Source organism: Bos indicus x Bos taurus, chromosome 20, assembly GCF_003369695.1.
Source record: "Bos indicus x Bos taurus breed Angus x Brahman F1 hybrid chromosome 20, Bos_hybrid_MaternalHap_v2.0, whole genome shotgun sequence".
In the NCBI taxonomy this organism is placed as follows: domain Eukaryota; kingdom Metazoa; phylum Chordata; class Mammalia; order Artiodactyla; family Bovidae; genus Bos; species Bos indicus x Bos taurus.
The window spans coordinates 8,576,404-8,590,209 of NC_040095.1; the positions used below are offsets into that span (position 1 = coordinate 8,576,404).

The 13,806-nt window shown below is 34.6% G+C and overlaps 1 protein-coding gene across 5 annotated transcripts in view; it reads right to left on the minus strand.

Moving 5' to 3' along the window:
- TNPO1 (transportin 1) overlaps positions 1-13,806 on the minus strand; it is a 93,905-nt gene that overhangs the window by 7,447 nt on the left and 72,652 nt on the right. For 3 of the 5 annotated variants that reach the window (XM_027520340.1, XM_027520338.1, XM_027520339.1), the window contains exons 14-23: positions 12,870-13,041; positions 11,929-12,015; positions 10,412-10,519; positions 10,121-10,279; positions 9,636-9,723; positions 6,691-6,789; positions 6,385-6,480; positions 3,509-3,584; positions 2,533-2,632; positions 446-520 (exon numbers count right to left, since the gene is read on the minus strand). In XM_027520340.1, coding sequence (XP_027376141.1) covers positions 446-520; positions 2,533-2,632; positions 3,509-3,584; positions 6,385-6,480; positions 6,691-6,789; positions 9,636-9,723; positions 10,121-10,279; positions 10,412-10,519; positions 11,929-12,015; positions 12,870-13,041 — 1,060 coding nt within the window. Of the gene's footprint in view, positions 1-445; positions 521-2,532; positions 2,633-3,508; positions 3,585-6,384; positions 6,481-6,690; positions 6,790-9,635; positions 9,724-10,120; positions 10,280-10,411; positions 10,520-11,928; positions 12,016-12,869; positions 13,042-13,806 lie in introns of those variants that run through there. The other 2 variants (XM_027520341.1, XM_027520342.1) reach the window with 2 other exon arrangements.

Consider the following 13,806-nt stretch of genomic DNA (forward strand, 5'->3'; position numbering starts at 1 on the left):
GGCTCAGATGCTCAAGAATGTGCCTGCAATGCAAGAGACCGAGGTTTGATCCCTGGGTCGGGAAGATCCCCTGGAGAAGAGAATGGCAACCCACTCCAGTATTCCTGAAGAATTCCATGGACAGACGAGCTTGGCAAGGGGACAGGCTGCAAAGGGTCGGACACAACTGGGCAACTAACAAACTACTTATTTAGTATAGCTGGGATAATGGGTCTACACAAATCAGTGGTACTGCTTGAGAAAACATTTTAAAAGTATGTACTCTATTGAAACAAAGTCATGACTGTATATCAAGAAAGTCAACTGCTTTACCAAAACAAAGTTTACATAGTCTACCAAAACTGACTCAAAGAGTCTAAGTCTCATATGAAATAAAAACATAATTTATTTCCCAACTAGGACTGCAAGAGTTACAAGATATTCATCATAAAGACTTTTTAGTTACCTTACAGAACATGTCTCTCAGATCATCTTTTGGATTAATCCATGATGCAACAGCATCACAAAAAAATATAAAATCCTGTAATAAGCAAGAAATACATCTTATATTGATACTATATTTGTCAAGCACTACAAAAGACATATGTAAACCTCAGAATATATACCAAGAGAATCCTAGGTAAAAAAAAAAATTAACAACTATGATAAGGAATTGTAAGTGATTTCTTAATGGTTGTCCTTAAGACTCCACCTTATCAAGGAATATCTAACTCATACAGTTTATATTAGAATTTAGTGCCTTCTTGTATTTCATTTTACATTACAGAACAAAACCCCAGTCTAGTAAATGTATAGCATCAGCAAAGACTGAAAGCATCAAATAAGCACCAGTTCAAAAAAACCTTCATTTATAGAATTAAAGAATTCTATAAATTCAGTAATTTTACAGTTCTGAATCACTGAGAATTTTAAGCTAGTTAAATATACATCAAATAAATTTTATTTAAAGTATATGAAAATTAATAGGCCTAAGTTTCAAGATCCATCTTCAGACAGAAATGTAAATGAAATGACCATTAAGTTAGAACAAAAATTATGCAGTTACCAATAGCAACTAATCCAACTCCACTCAGACAAACAAAAAAACTCCCAATGCTTAGACTGTTATTTAAAAGACAATCAGGTTATTCTGACTAAAAGAACAAGATAATAGGTATATACTTGAAATACTTCACTTAAGTATTTTCCATTTTCAACTATCTTACTGAAACAGTTCAACATACAAAATATTGCTGATGGTGTGAGATATAGACTACTTTAAATTTTACTATTAAATTCAGAGAACCTCATTAACTCCAAAATTCACTAATATCAAAATATATACATAAAACACATATTTAGGCAAATAAAATGCATGTGCCTAAAATCTATGGTTTATTCAAATTATGATTCCTATGTCTTCCCAATATTGAAAGCTGATGTTAAAAATTTAAATTATATAATCATGCAAAATTTGTAATTGGTAGTGATTTCATGACTACACATGTGTTACTTTCGTGTTCTTAAACATTAATTCAAAAAGCAAAACAACAACAAAAAATCCCTATAGGAAAATGCTCCTTCTTGATATGGTATATACTACCTATCAGATACCTCTAAAACATATTTAAAGTGACAGAAAGTTCCTAAGCTTTGGGAAAAAACCAAGAAACTCAATGTCAGAAGGTTATTTTGCCGCTAGTGAAACTGAAAGATTTTATTTTCCAGTTCTATTTTGTGTACATGGTTCAGTGCCTATTTTCTACACATCAATTAAAAAATGTTCAAAGCACCAATCTCTCAAAAGTGAAAGGTTTTCTTGATACACTTTCTTTTCCTTACAATTTCTATCTGTTGAGGAATGTGGGGCATTTAACCTAAAGCCCTCAGCCTGTATTTCGTTGATTTCACACATCTGGTGTCAACCAACATGTTCCTTTACATTTTACGTGTAAGTTGGATCCAGACGTTTGATCAGATTCACGTTTGGTACTCTTGCCAAATAATTCTTTAAATGCTAAAGATGTCTAAATACAATCTGAACTAATATAGGAAACAAAATAAGGATAATAAATCAAAGTTAAAGCAGTTATAATGGTTGACTCAGTACTCTTTTATTTACTAAATAAGAGAAAGAGTATCCTATTTAATCATTCTCTTAAGTATAGAGAGCCTCAAACTCAGGAAATTTACATTCACTGTTTTAGGAAGCATTTACAAATAAATGAGATCTCAAAGGATGAAAGAAACTTTGGCTTAATTCAAGTCAAGAATATAACTTTTATTCTTCCAATCTGTTATTATTATAAGCCACAACAGAAAAAAAGATTTAAAAAATAAAAATAGATATTATCATTTCAAGGTATTAAGAAATATACATTGAAAACACGTTTCAGTATCTTCAGTAAAAATAGATAATTTTTAGATAAAATTATTTTCATAAATATAAAATAGGTAAAAATTATTTTCATAATTATAGTTTAAAAATACCTCCCCTCCTTTAAAGTTTAATAATTCAGAACATTAAAAATTAAAACCTTATGAACATCTTACTTGGATTACTCCACTGGGATTCACACTGATCATGGTACAAATCCCACGAAATGCTGAATCCTTTTCCTCATTGTCCCTTATGTTTCTCAGAGAGGTGCACCTATTAAATTATAGAATTGAGTTTAGCATTTAAGTAAAAAGTAAGTTCAACTACAATTCTAATGGACAGTATTTAATGGAATAAGCACCAGAGTAGAGATAATGTTTATATTCAAAGAATTTTCATAAAGCTTAAGCTTCTCATACTATATTATGTTAGGCCCATCTAGTCTCAATACAGTGAAAACCTTCAAATTCACAATTCTTACCAACAGATTGCATCTAAGTAATAACAACTGATTTTAATCTCCCATTTACACTATTAATTAGCTTGAGCCAAGAGTAAATTATCAATTTTTAAAACTGTATTATGACTTGTATTCCATTAAACACTACTAAAAATGACTTGAAAGACTGTCAATTGAAAGAAGCAGAACATAGGATATACTGCCACAATAGAAACTATTACTATACAACTTATGGTGTAGATGTTTAATTTTTACATTAACAAGCAAATAAGATTTTTATACATAACAAATTTAAACATGTATTTCTTAATGCAATCCAAATTTTCAAATTAATTCTAAAAAGGAAACATAATGCAGAAACCTAAAATTTATAGAATTTGCATGCATCTTTATTTTACTGGTGGATATTTAAATGCTTTTTATGTATAATCAAGCTTTTTAACACAGCAAGCATGTGACAATCTTATCCCATGCATCAATTAGTCGTTAGCCACAACATAAAATAAATATACATGACGATGCTACTGAAAACCTCACAAACCCGATAGGACAAGATTAGTCACATGGTTGGCAATGATTAAGGATTGTGATTTTTGTAACCAACTGAAAATATATCTAAAAGTGAGATAGAAAGAGAAAGAAAGAGTGAAGAAAAATGAATTAAAAAAAAAAGATTGAATAATACACACCAGGGTCTTATAAACTGCTGTAGCATGGGGGCCACCTCTTGAGGACAAACGTAACCAAGACGACCAATTGTTATTGCTAAGGTAACGCAATCACGGTTATACACCACCAAACGCCAACCAAGACATGAGCAAATGAGGGGGAAGGAGAAAAAATAAAGAAAAAACAACAAATAACTCAGAAACAGAAACCAACAGAATTTGTGTATGATAATAAACATAAGATTTCACCAGTGCTGTTTATTACCACCCCCTATAATAAGGGGCAGCAACATATATGGCATACTCTTGGAAAAAGAAAAACAAAAGGAATTAAAAAAACTTTAAAGATTGAGAGAACACCAAAAACCAGGATGAACTGCTTTTCTCGCTCAATCAAGTGTTAAAAGATAGTTAATAAAAATGATGAGCGGATTAAATAGCTATAGATTCTTCCTTCACAGTCAGTTAAAATTCCAGAGTTTAATAATGAAATCTAGCCCCCCCTCCCAAGAAATAATAAATGTAAATGATTACATTTCTGAATGTCTGTTCAAACATACTTCTCAGAAGTTAAAATCTTTCTCACTTCTTCATACTGCTTTTTAAAAGTGATTTTTATTCTTTGCAATTATCTAGGAATTTAATCAAAATTTTGGTATATTTTTGGTTTGTTTGCCAACATTTCCAAAATAAGCCAGTGGACCATTTCTTGCCTGACATCAAAATCAATGATCAAATTTTAGATGTTATGGTACATACTGAATAAATGGATTGGACAATTGCTGTGCTATGTCAAAATCCCATTCCAAAAAAAACAATTCTAATGGTAACAATTCTAATTTCAAGTCCTATTTGACAAAAGGAAAATTTAGTCCACTGTAATGGCATGTGATATGCGGACCAAAGGAACAAATATTCTGTCCTTGATATGAAATGCACAGCACAAAATGATAGATAATAAAACATGATTACATGCTAATATTTTATTTTAAAAAATCTGAAGTGGGACTCAGTCAAATATAAATTCACCATCAAAATTCAGTTAAGTTCTTGAACTTACAAAGAGCTAAAACAAGTGCAACTCAGAACTGCATTGTGCAGTTCAAAGGTACATACATATAAATACATTTATACACAATGGGAAAAAAAATACAAACAGAAAACAAACCATGAGGTGCTTTAATGGTGTTCTCTCAAAAACTTACAGGTTAACCTTTCATAAAAAAAGGGTGGGGAGGGGGGTAAAGAAAAATGTTTAAGGATTACTTGAAGCAAACTACACAGATAATACTAAAATCCAGCAGATTCATATGAAGCAAGAGAAAGAAAACCTATGTTCAAAAGACACAAACTATGCAACATTCTCATTAAACAGGCAAGTATGAACAATCCAATGAAACATGCGATAAAGCAGATGATGGTCCATTGAGAAAGTTCAGTGTAGGATATACTAATTAGAAAAAAAGCAAGTAACTGCAAACACTAAGGAATTGACTTTATGAAATATTAAGACAATGGTATTAATAATTAAGTTGCTAAAATCTACAGATATTACCCACAGACAATTTTAATAATTAATCTCTCCTCCTTTGGGTAAGGAATAAGAGAAACATTTTCTGCAGTCACTTGTGATACGAATAATCCAGTGAATCCCAAGTGTATTTCTTAATGGTACAAATTCAATCCATCAACTTGAAAGGCATTATCAACTACCTCTTTATTTACTTAGGGTAGATTCATACTTAGAATATAATCTTATAAATAAAGCCAATTTGTTCAAGGAACTATATAGCAAATTCACCAGCTGATATCCCACAAGAAACTTTAATATACATTACACTCAACATTTATTTGCAGTTATGCATTCACATTTAAAAATAAATAAGAAGTTTTTTAATGTTCAACAGTAATTTTATAATGGCAAGTGTTTCAAATCTGAATGTCATGTATAGGTACTGCATTCTAAAGAGATAAACACCTGACAAGATTTCATAACCATCCTACACATAAGTTTTTGAGCTTTTTAGCAGGAAAATCTAATTCACTTTAAGATACAAACAGTACCCATACAGCCAAACAGTCATATAACTGTTTCATAATTAAAAGACTTCCTTCCATACCAATAATCACATTAGGATATAATAAACTTTCTACAATTAAAAACCATAAAATTAAAATACCTTTGAAGATAAATTTATTTAGAAAAACTTATTTAAATCTTTGTCCAGTATTTTGGTAAGGTATTCATTGACTATGACTATACTGCTGGAACTGTCTTAGTATATAAAGAAAAAGACATGCCTGATTGAAAACAAAATTCACACTTTAAAAAATCATTAGCAAAAAGGCAGAGCAAGAAGAAATCACCCTGCAATGTGTTCTATAGTATGGAAGGTACTCTTTAATATAAACATGCTCTCTATAAATGCAAAAGAGAAACAAGCCTTCTGAATAAAAATCCCACAAGATACTGCTCAAGTTCCCAATTTGAAGAAAAGTATACAACAAAATACAAAATACATATGCCATTATTAAGACTAACTACCACAATACAGTCTATTTTGGGCTACATTTTTACATATTAAAAAAAAATTCTCCCCAGCTAGCAGTTACTCTGAATTAATGAAAAATTCATATAGTTATCTGAGCTGGGGTCCATTTTAGGGAGTATTAAAACACTGTAGCAGAGGAAAAAAGTGTTTTTTGGAAAGTTTCTGGAAACTGGCTATGGAATGAAGCTCAAACAGTTCATTTCATGACTGAGAATCCCAAACACCCGTTAATTAATAAGCTGGGTTTCTAAAGCTAGCTTTGCTTTGGTTTCTCTACGCATCTCAACTTAAAATGACAAGGCAGATCGTTTTCTCTCCACCGTTAACAGTTCAGTCGTATGGTACCTGTATTCTCTAACAACGTCTTTGGTGTGTTGGGTCTGTTAATGATTTCTACAAGCTGGTGCAACACCATAGGAATGTAAGGCTGCATCTCTATACCTAGATCATCCCCGAGAGAGAAAACAAAAAAAGAAACGTTTCATTGTTAAAATATCAATGGAAAATAGTTGCCCCCTTTACTGTGATGTTATATATTTACATAGGTAAAGCTCATTAGAAAAAGGCAATTACAAAAATATTAAGTTATCTAAAAATTTTCATGTTTGTAAATGGGAGGCGGGGGTGGGGTGGGCAGGGTGGGAATCTTACCCATTTGAATGGAGATCTCTCCAATTGCCCATGTGGCATTATTGCAGACTGAAATGAATTCTGGATTGAGGTTGGTTCCCAATATTGGCATGAAATCAGCTAGGAAAAAAAAAAAAAGCTTTTGTTTTGTGCTTTAAAGGACATCTACCAGATGGAAACTGAAACCTAGGCAAAATATAACCTTTAAAAAAACAAAGTGTTGGCAATAATTATCTTAAGAAAACGAAGGAGGAAATATCTGGCCACTGAACTTTCATGTGAAGTAGCCCCAGTTTCGGAGAAGGCAATGGCACCCCACTCCAGTACTTTTTGCATTACAGGCAGATTCTTTACCAACTGCACCACCTATAATAAGCAGCAAAGCTAGGATTTGACCCCAGGCAGTCTGGCTGTGGGAGAAGGCAATGGCAACCCACTCCAGTACTCTTGCCTGGAAAATCCCATGGATGGAGGGGCCCGGTGAGCTGTAGTCCATGGGGTCGCGAGGAGTCGGACACGACTGAGTGACTTCACTTTCACTTTTCACTTTCATGCATTGGAGAAGGAAATGGCAACCCACTCCAGTGTTCTTGCCTGGAGAATCCCAGGGACGGCGGAGCCTGGTGGGCAGCGGCCTATGGGGTCGCAGAGAGTTGGACACGACTGAAGCGACTTAGCAGCAGCAGCCCCAGTTTGGTTTCATTTTAAGTATCATTAAAAAGAGTTGGTCAGAGTAATTTCTCTTGGCATCAGACAGAAAATTTTATTTTAAATATCTCACTTTAAAAGTGAAAATATGATACAATAGGAACTTCTTCAAAGCTGGTTTTTCACACACAAAGAATTTTTTAAATTAATGATTTTGGTTTTTATAGTAATGTTTACTCTAATGTCAGATTGTGGTCTCTGAATATCATCTTCCATTTAAAAGGAAAAATGGAGTGTCAGTTCATACTGACACTCCAATAACTAACATGAACAAAAACTAAACTTTTGAAATATAATACAGGACTTGTGCAAGATGCTGGAAATCAATTTGTTCCTTTCAAAACTGGTAAATAAAGATAAAGAAACAAGCAATAATCCTGCCTCTTCTATATGATTTGTCAAAGTCAGTCACTCAGTCATGTTCAAATCTTTGCGACCCTATGGACTATAGCCTGCAAGACTCCTCTGTTCATAGGATTCTTCAGGCAAGAATGCTGTAGTAGGTTGCCACTCCCTTCTCCAGAGGATCTTCCCCACACGAGGACTGAATCTGGGTCTCCTGCATTACAGGAAGATTCTTTACCATCTGAGCCACCTATGGGCAATAATTTATTGATATGGGAAATATCTCTACATATGTATTCTCTCTACTGTATGAAGAATTAGAATATCATTTTTTAATCCCTAATAAACCAGTTGATTTCACAATTTCTCAGTCTCGGCAATACTGATAATCTGGGTCAGATTATTCTATTGTAGGGGGCTGTCTCACATTACAGGATATTTAGAAACATCCTTCACCCCCACCCACCAGACACCAGTAACACCTTCCCTGTGTAATAGTGTCTCCAGATATTTCCAAATTACTCTTGAGAAAACTAACCTAGAAAATAATCCACAGTTTGTAACATTAAAAACAGAGAACAACCAGACACTGTGTATCTCTTAAAGAAGGTACTTGACCTATAAAGTCTTAAAAAAAAAAAAAAAAAGAAATCTTTTCGTACAAATTTAAACTCAAAAACTTCAATCAGGTGGAAAGTATTTGCAGAACAAGGTTTTCCATAAAGCAATAATTCACCACAATTTCATTTAGAGTAGGTAGGCTTAAACTTGATGCCTTACTTTAATACATCATAATTAATGTTATTATTCAAGTTCAGAAACACATTACTGAAAAATACAACTGGCAATTGAGTGAAGGTCAAAAGATACAACCTTTTGGTTCTAAAATAAGTTCGGTTCTGGGGGATGTAGTATATCATAGTATGACTACAGTTACGTGTGTGTGTGTGTGTGTTCAGTCACTCAGTCATGTCTAGCTCTTCGTGACCCCATGGACCGTATGGCCACCAGGCTCTTCTGTCTATGAGATTTTCCTGGAAAGAATACTGGAGTGGGTTGCCATTTCCTTCTCCAGGGAATCTTCCCAACCCAGGGATAGAACCTGTGTTACCTACCTACATCCTCTGCATTGGCAAGTAAATTCTTTACCACTGAGCCACCTGGGAAGTTCACAGTTAACAATACTGTATTGTTTATTTGAAAGTTGCTAAGACAGTAGATCTTAAAAGTTCTCAATCCACACACAAGTCTTGATATATGCCAATTACATCTTAAAAAAAAAAAAAACAACTGGAGGGGGGCCTCCCAAAGCACACTATATCATCAAATGAAAAAAAATTTTAACATGAATATTTTAAACAAGATTAAATGATGGGGTATACAAATGAAGAAAATTAACCAAAATTTGATTTAATTTATGGGTCTGACAGCAATTCAGGTTACGTTATTCAAGCAACTGCTTATTATCTTCACAAAAGGCTAAGCAAACACTACGCCACTAAAACAGGAAAAAAAAAATTCATTTACTTTTAAGAAAACAGAAATTTCCTACAGTTTATGCTGATTTATCATGAGAAAACCTGATTATATTATTATTTCTGGGTACCTCTACCAAAAAGAAAGAGGCCATTTAAGAAGTATCTATGAACTACCATATAGGACCAAGGTTCACAGGTGGGTATGTCCCTTACTCTAAAGCAATACTTTTCCAACTTTTCTTCAGCAACATGAACACCTAACGAGCCGCTGAAATGATGGTGAATTCAAGGAAACAAGAGAATAGGGGTTTCCAAACCACCTGCTTCAATCAGAGTAGATTTAACCAGTACATGACTTCAGTTTAATAATAAAAACCACCAGCTGATGAAAAATAATGTTAAAAACCACATCACAGCAATAGAAAATATTCATACCTATACAAGGTTTAACATGCTGAAAGCAAGCTTTTGTCAGGTCACCTAGCAGGGCGAAGGAACTCTGTCGAACCTCTGGCATTTTATCCTGAAAGAAAGAAGCAGAAATTAATCCCAATGTGACACAGAGAATAACCTGGTGTACGAGATAGCAAAAGAGACACTGATGTATAGAACAGTCTTATGGACTCTGTGGGAGAGGGAGAGGGTGGGAAGATTTGGGCGAGTGACATTGAAACATGTAGAATATCATGTAAGAAACGAGTTGCCAGTCCAGGTTCGATGCGCGATACTGGATGCTTGGGGCTGGTGCACTGGGACGACCCAGAGGGATGGTGTGGGGAGGGAGGAGGGTTCAGGATGGGGAACACATGTATGCCTGTGGCGGATTCATTTAGATATTTGGCAAAACTAGTGCAATTATGTAAAGTTTAAAAATTAAAAAAAAAAAAAGTTTCTGTTCGTTTTAATTTAGTAAATCTCACCTGCATGCACTGATACATTAGTGTTAGAATGTTACTTCGTGCTACCAGCTGTTCAATGTTGCCTCCAAGTCCTTCAGCCAGGCCACTGAGTAAATCAAGGGCCACTATCATAAAATCTTTATCTGGAGCCTCATATTGATCCGGTTGAGCATTGTTCAGCTGAAATTACACACAATTTTTTGAAAACTTACTTTAAACCAATTACTGAAAAAGTTTTTATGCATTATGCCTATCCTTAGAAAAATGTTTCTGATGCCAATAAGGGAGAGATATAAAAACTTGTTTAAATACCATGGCTTGTGCAAGAGTTTTCTGCACTAGGTTCACGCAGCGCTGGTACACAGGTTCACAGTACGGAAGAAAGCCAGACTGCAGGGCCGTGGCGACTGAAGACAGGCACTAGAAGGATAAAGCAGATGCATGTAACACCTCCAGGTATAACTAAGATTATGATAAATGCTTGAAAGAGTGCTCAATAAAAATCTTGGTCATTTCTACTCTTCTGTAGTATAGCAGTTTATCTTTTCACACCTCTCTTTTGGATGCGGTTGTTGCTGCTAAGTTTACTAGCTGGTCAAGGGAGGTTTCCTCAGAAAAAAAACTTAAGGTTTCTATAATGAACACTATCTTTCAGGAACAAATTTCAGTATTACGTATTCCTATTTCTTCTCCTCAAATATGAGAGATTTATTTATCTTCCCATCTTGGTCAATAATGTGGGTAGATCTCAGAATGTGGGCACATTCTGAGCCTTGCCTGGAAGTAAATATATTTAGCTATAATTATTATTCTTATTCTGTTGGGCCCAGAATTAGCCATTGCTCTTTGTCACAGAAGTTTTTACTTTGTTGGGTAGGGACCATTCAAGGCAGAAGTGGTGACCCCTGAAATAACAGGGGAGACTAGAATGACTGATCTGGCTCTATCAAAATCAATTCATCCAGATTTAAGTTGGCACATTTGAGTGTGTGTTCAGTTATTTGAATAGCATATAAGCTTGGTGGGGCAGGGGGAGGTGTTTAAAAAAAGTATTTAAATACATGAAAAACAAAACTTCAAACTATATAGAAAAGGTGTCAATGCTACTTCACATGTATATGAGTATATATATGCATAAACAATAGACTAAAGAATTTAAGCTATATCAATTATGACACGGCTGTATATCTACATAAAGAAATACAGTTAAGTAGAAACAGACATATATACACACACACACACACACACACACACACTCATATGGAAAGATCTCCAAGGATAATTTACTATCAAGTACAACAGGTTAGAAAACACAAATTCAATAGTTTGTCCCTGGTGGCTCAGCAGTGAAGAATCCCCCTGCAATGCAGAGACAAGGTTCAATGGCTGGATCGGGAAGATCCCCTGGAGGAGGACATGGCAACCCACTCCAGCATTCTTGCCAGGAAAATCCCATGCAGAGGTAAGAGGTGCCTGGTGGGCTACCCTACATGCGGGGCAGAGTTGGACACGATGGAAGAGACTGAGCATACAGGTCAAGTTATATGGAGTTGCGTGTTTATTCAGCATTTTAACAGAAATGGTTCAGAATGTAAATTAACACTTATTACATATAATCATCATAGGTCTGAACATGTGTTTTTTTGATGAAAAACAGGTTAATTAAATGTTGCCAGCTTAGTATACCTCTGAAGGGAATGGCTACCCACTCTAATATCCTTGCCTGAGGAATTTCATGGACAGAGGAGCCTGCCAGGCTACAGTCCATGGGGTTGCAGAGTCTGATGCAGCTGCGTGACTAACAAACATACACACGGTCAGTAGCATACCTCAAGTAAAGGGAAGAGATCTTTATCTTCATCCTTTAACATGTTCCATTTCTGGATCAGTGGAGGCATTAGCATCTGGATATATTCCTAAATTACAATGATGAAAAACACAGAAAGCTCCACTATCATATGTAAACAAGTCCATACCGAGTCTATGAAAACTAAAATCCATTTAGAGTAATTGTATAAAATTTTTACAGAAAGAATTTTAAGACTTATTCTTTGAATTTTTTTAGTCCCATGACCTGAGACATGTAATATGACTTGCTGTTCCGCAGGTTATAAATGACAAGATAAATTTATTAAAGACATTTGTAGAAAAAGATTCATAATCATTTAAATGTTCTAAGACAGAAGAATCCCTGCAATCAAATCAATAAACAGTCATCATGTAAACAGGAGCATTACAAGTAGTCTAACCTAAGACATTAGGAAACCCCCTACCAAACAAAATCAAAACAACCATCAAAGCAAACCCACAAACAAGTGTCTTGCACCAAGTGTTAAGCATAACCTATAAACACAGACTATTTCTTAAGATGTTTAACAGTGTAATCATAAACATGAAGTCTATTCTTCAGCAGGGGATTTCAAGCTATATTAAAATTCAAATATTAAACCCCATTTACAAACAGATTCATCCATCTCTTCTATTCTTAACTCTGAAATCCAGAGTATAAAACCTTTATCCCCTTTCCTTTTGTCACTCAAAAAGGTGTTGGTATATTCATGTGATAAACTGTTCTAATTTTCACACCCTGCACGTATTTCTTTTTTTAAAATATTATTTAAAAGTACACTTGCAATCTTTTTCAGCCCTATAGTCTTAAAGAAGAAAACACTAAGTGTTCACACCTCCCTAAACATTTTTCAAATATATATTGAGTATAACTATGCTTTATATTTGATTCTTCTCATAATGGTTCATCATAGATACTTACAGGTTTGTTTAAGTGATGTCCCACTGAGTCTGCTAAAGTTCCTATGGCATCATAAAGAATGAGCAAGTTCTTATGCTGGTATTTACTAAATGCAAAGACCAAGGTATCAAGTATATAAGCAAGGTAAGGAACAAGTTCTGTACAAGCCTCCTCTTCAAGGGTAGCAAAGGCACTATAATTTAAAAAGGGAGAGATTACTGTTGTAGAAAAGAAACAGTTCACAACGGAGACAAGAAATTAAGTATAGAGTTTAAAGAACACTTATTTACACGCACATCTCCCTACGTCACCACACCAGATACTTATTTTTATCATTTCCTTCCCATTCCTTACCACTTATTTCAAAGAGATTGACACTTATGGGTATCTGCTTAAACAATGGTAAAGTCGAAAACTGCTGGTTCATTCAACAATTTATTTGGTGTTTACTACTTATTTACTGTCTGAGGGCTGTGAATATAGCAACGAACAAAACAATGTCCCCTTTCTCAGGGAGTCTACATTTTACTGATGTTCCAGACTAATGACACCAGAATTAAAACTATTAAAACTTACATTACCATATGTAACATAGATAGCCAATGGGAATTTGCTGTATGGTTCAGGAAATTCAAATAGGGGCTCTGCATCAACCTAGACAGGTGGGATGGGGCAGGAGATGGGAGGGAGGTTCAAAAGGGAGGGGATGTGTATACCTATGGCTGATTCATGTTGAGGTTTGACAGAAAACAAAACTTTGTAAAGCAATTATCGTTCAATAAAAAACAAACAAAAAAAAACCCAAAAAACTCTTCACCCTTCACTTGCATACCAAGCACCACAAAAAGATAGAAGCAGCTTTAACAGTGTGTTTGAGATGTCTGAGAACACAGCAGTATCATGGTCTCTCAAATGCTTCTCTTAGAGGGAGAGGGAATGAGGTGCTGGCAGCCACAAA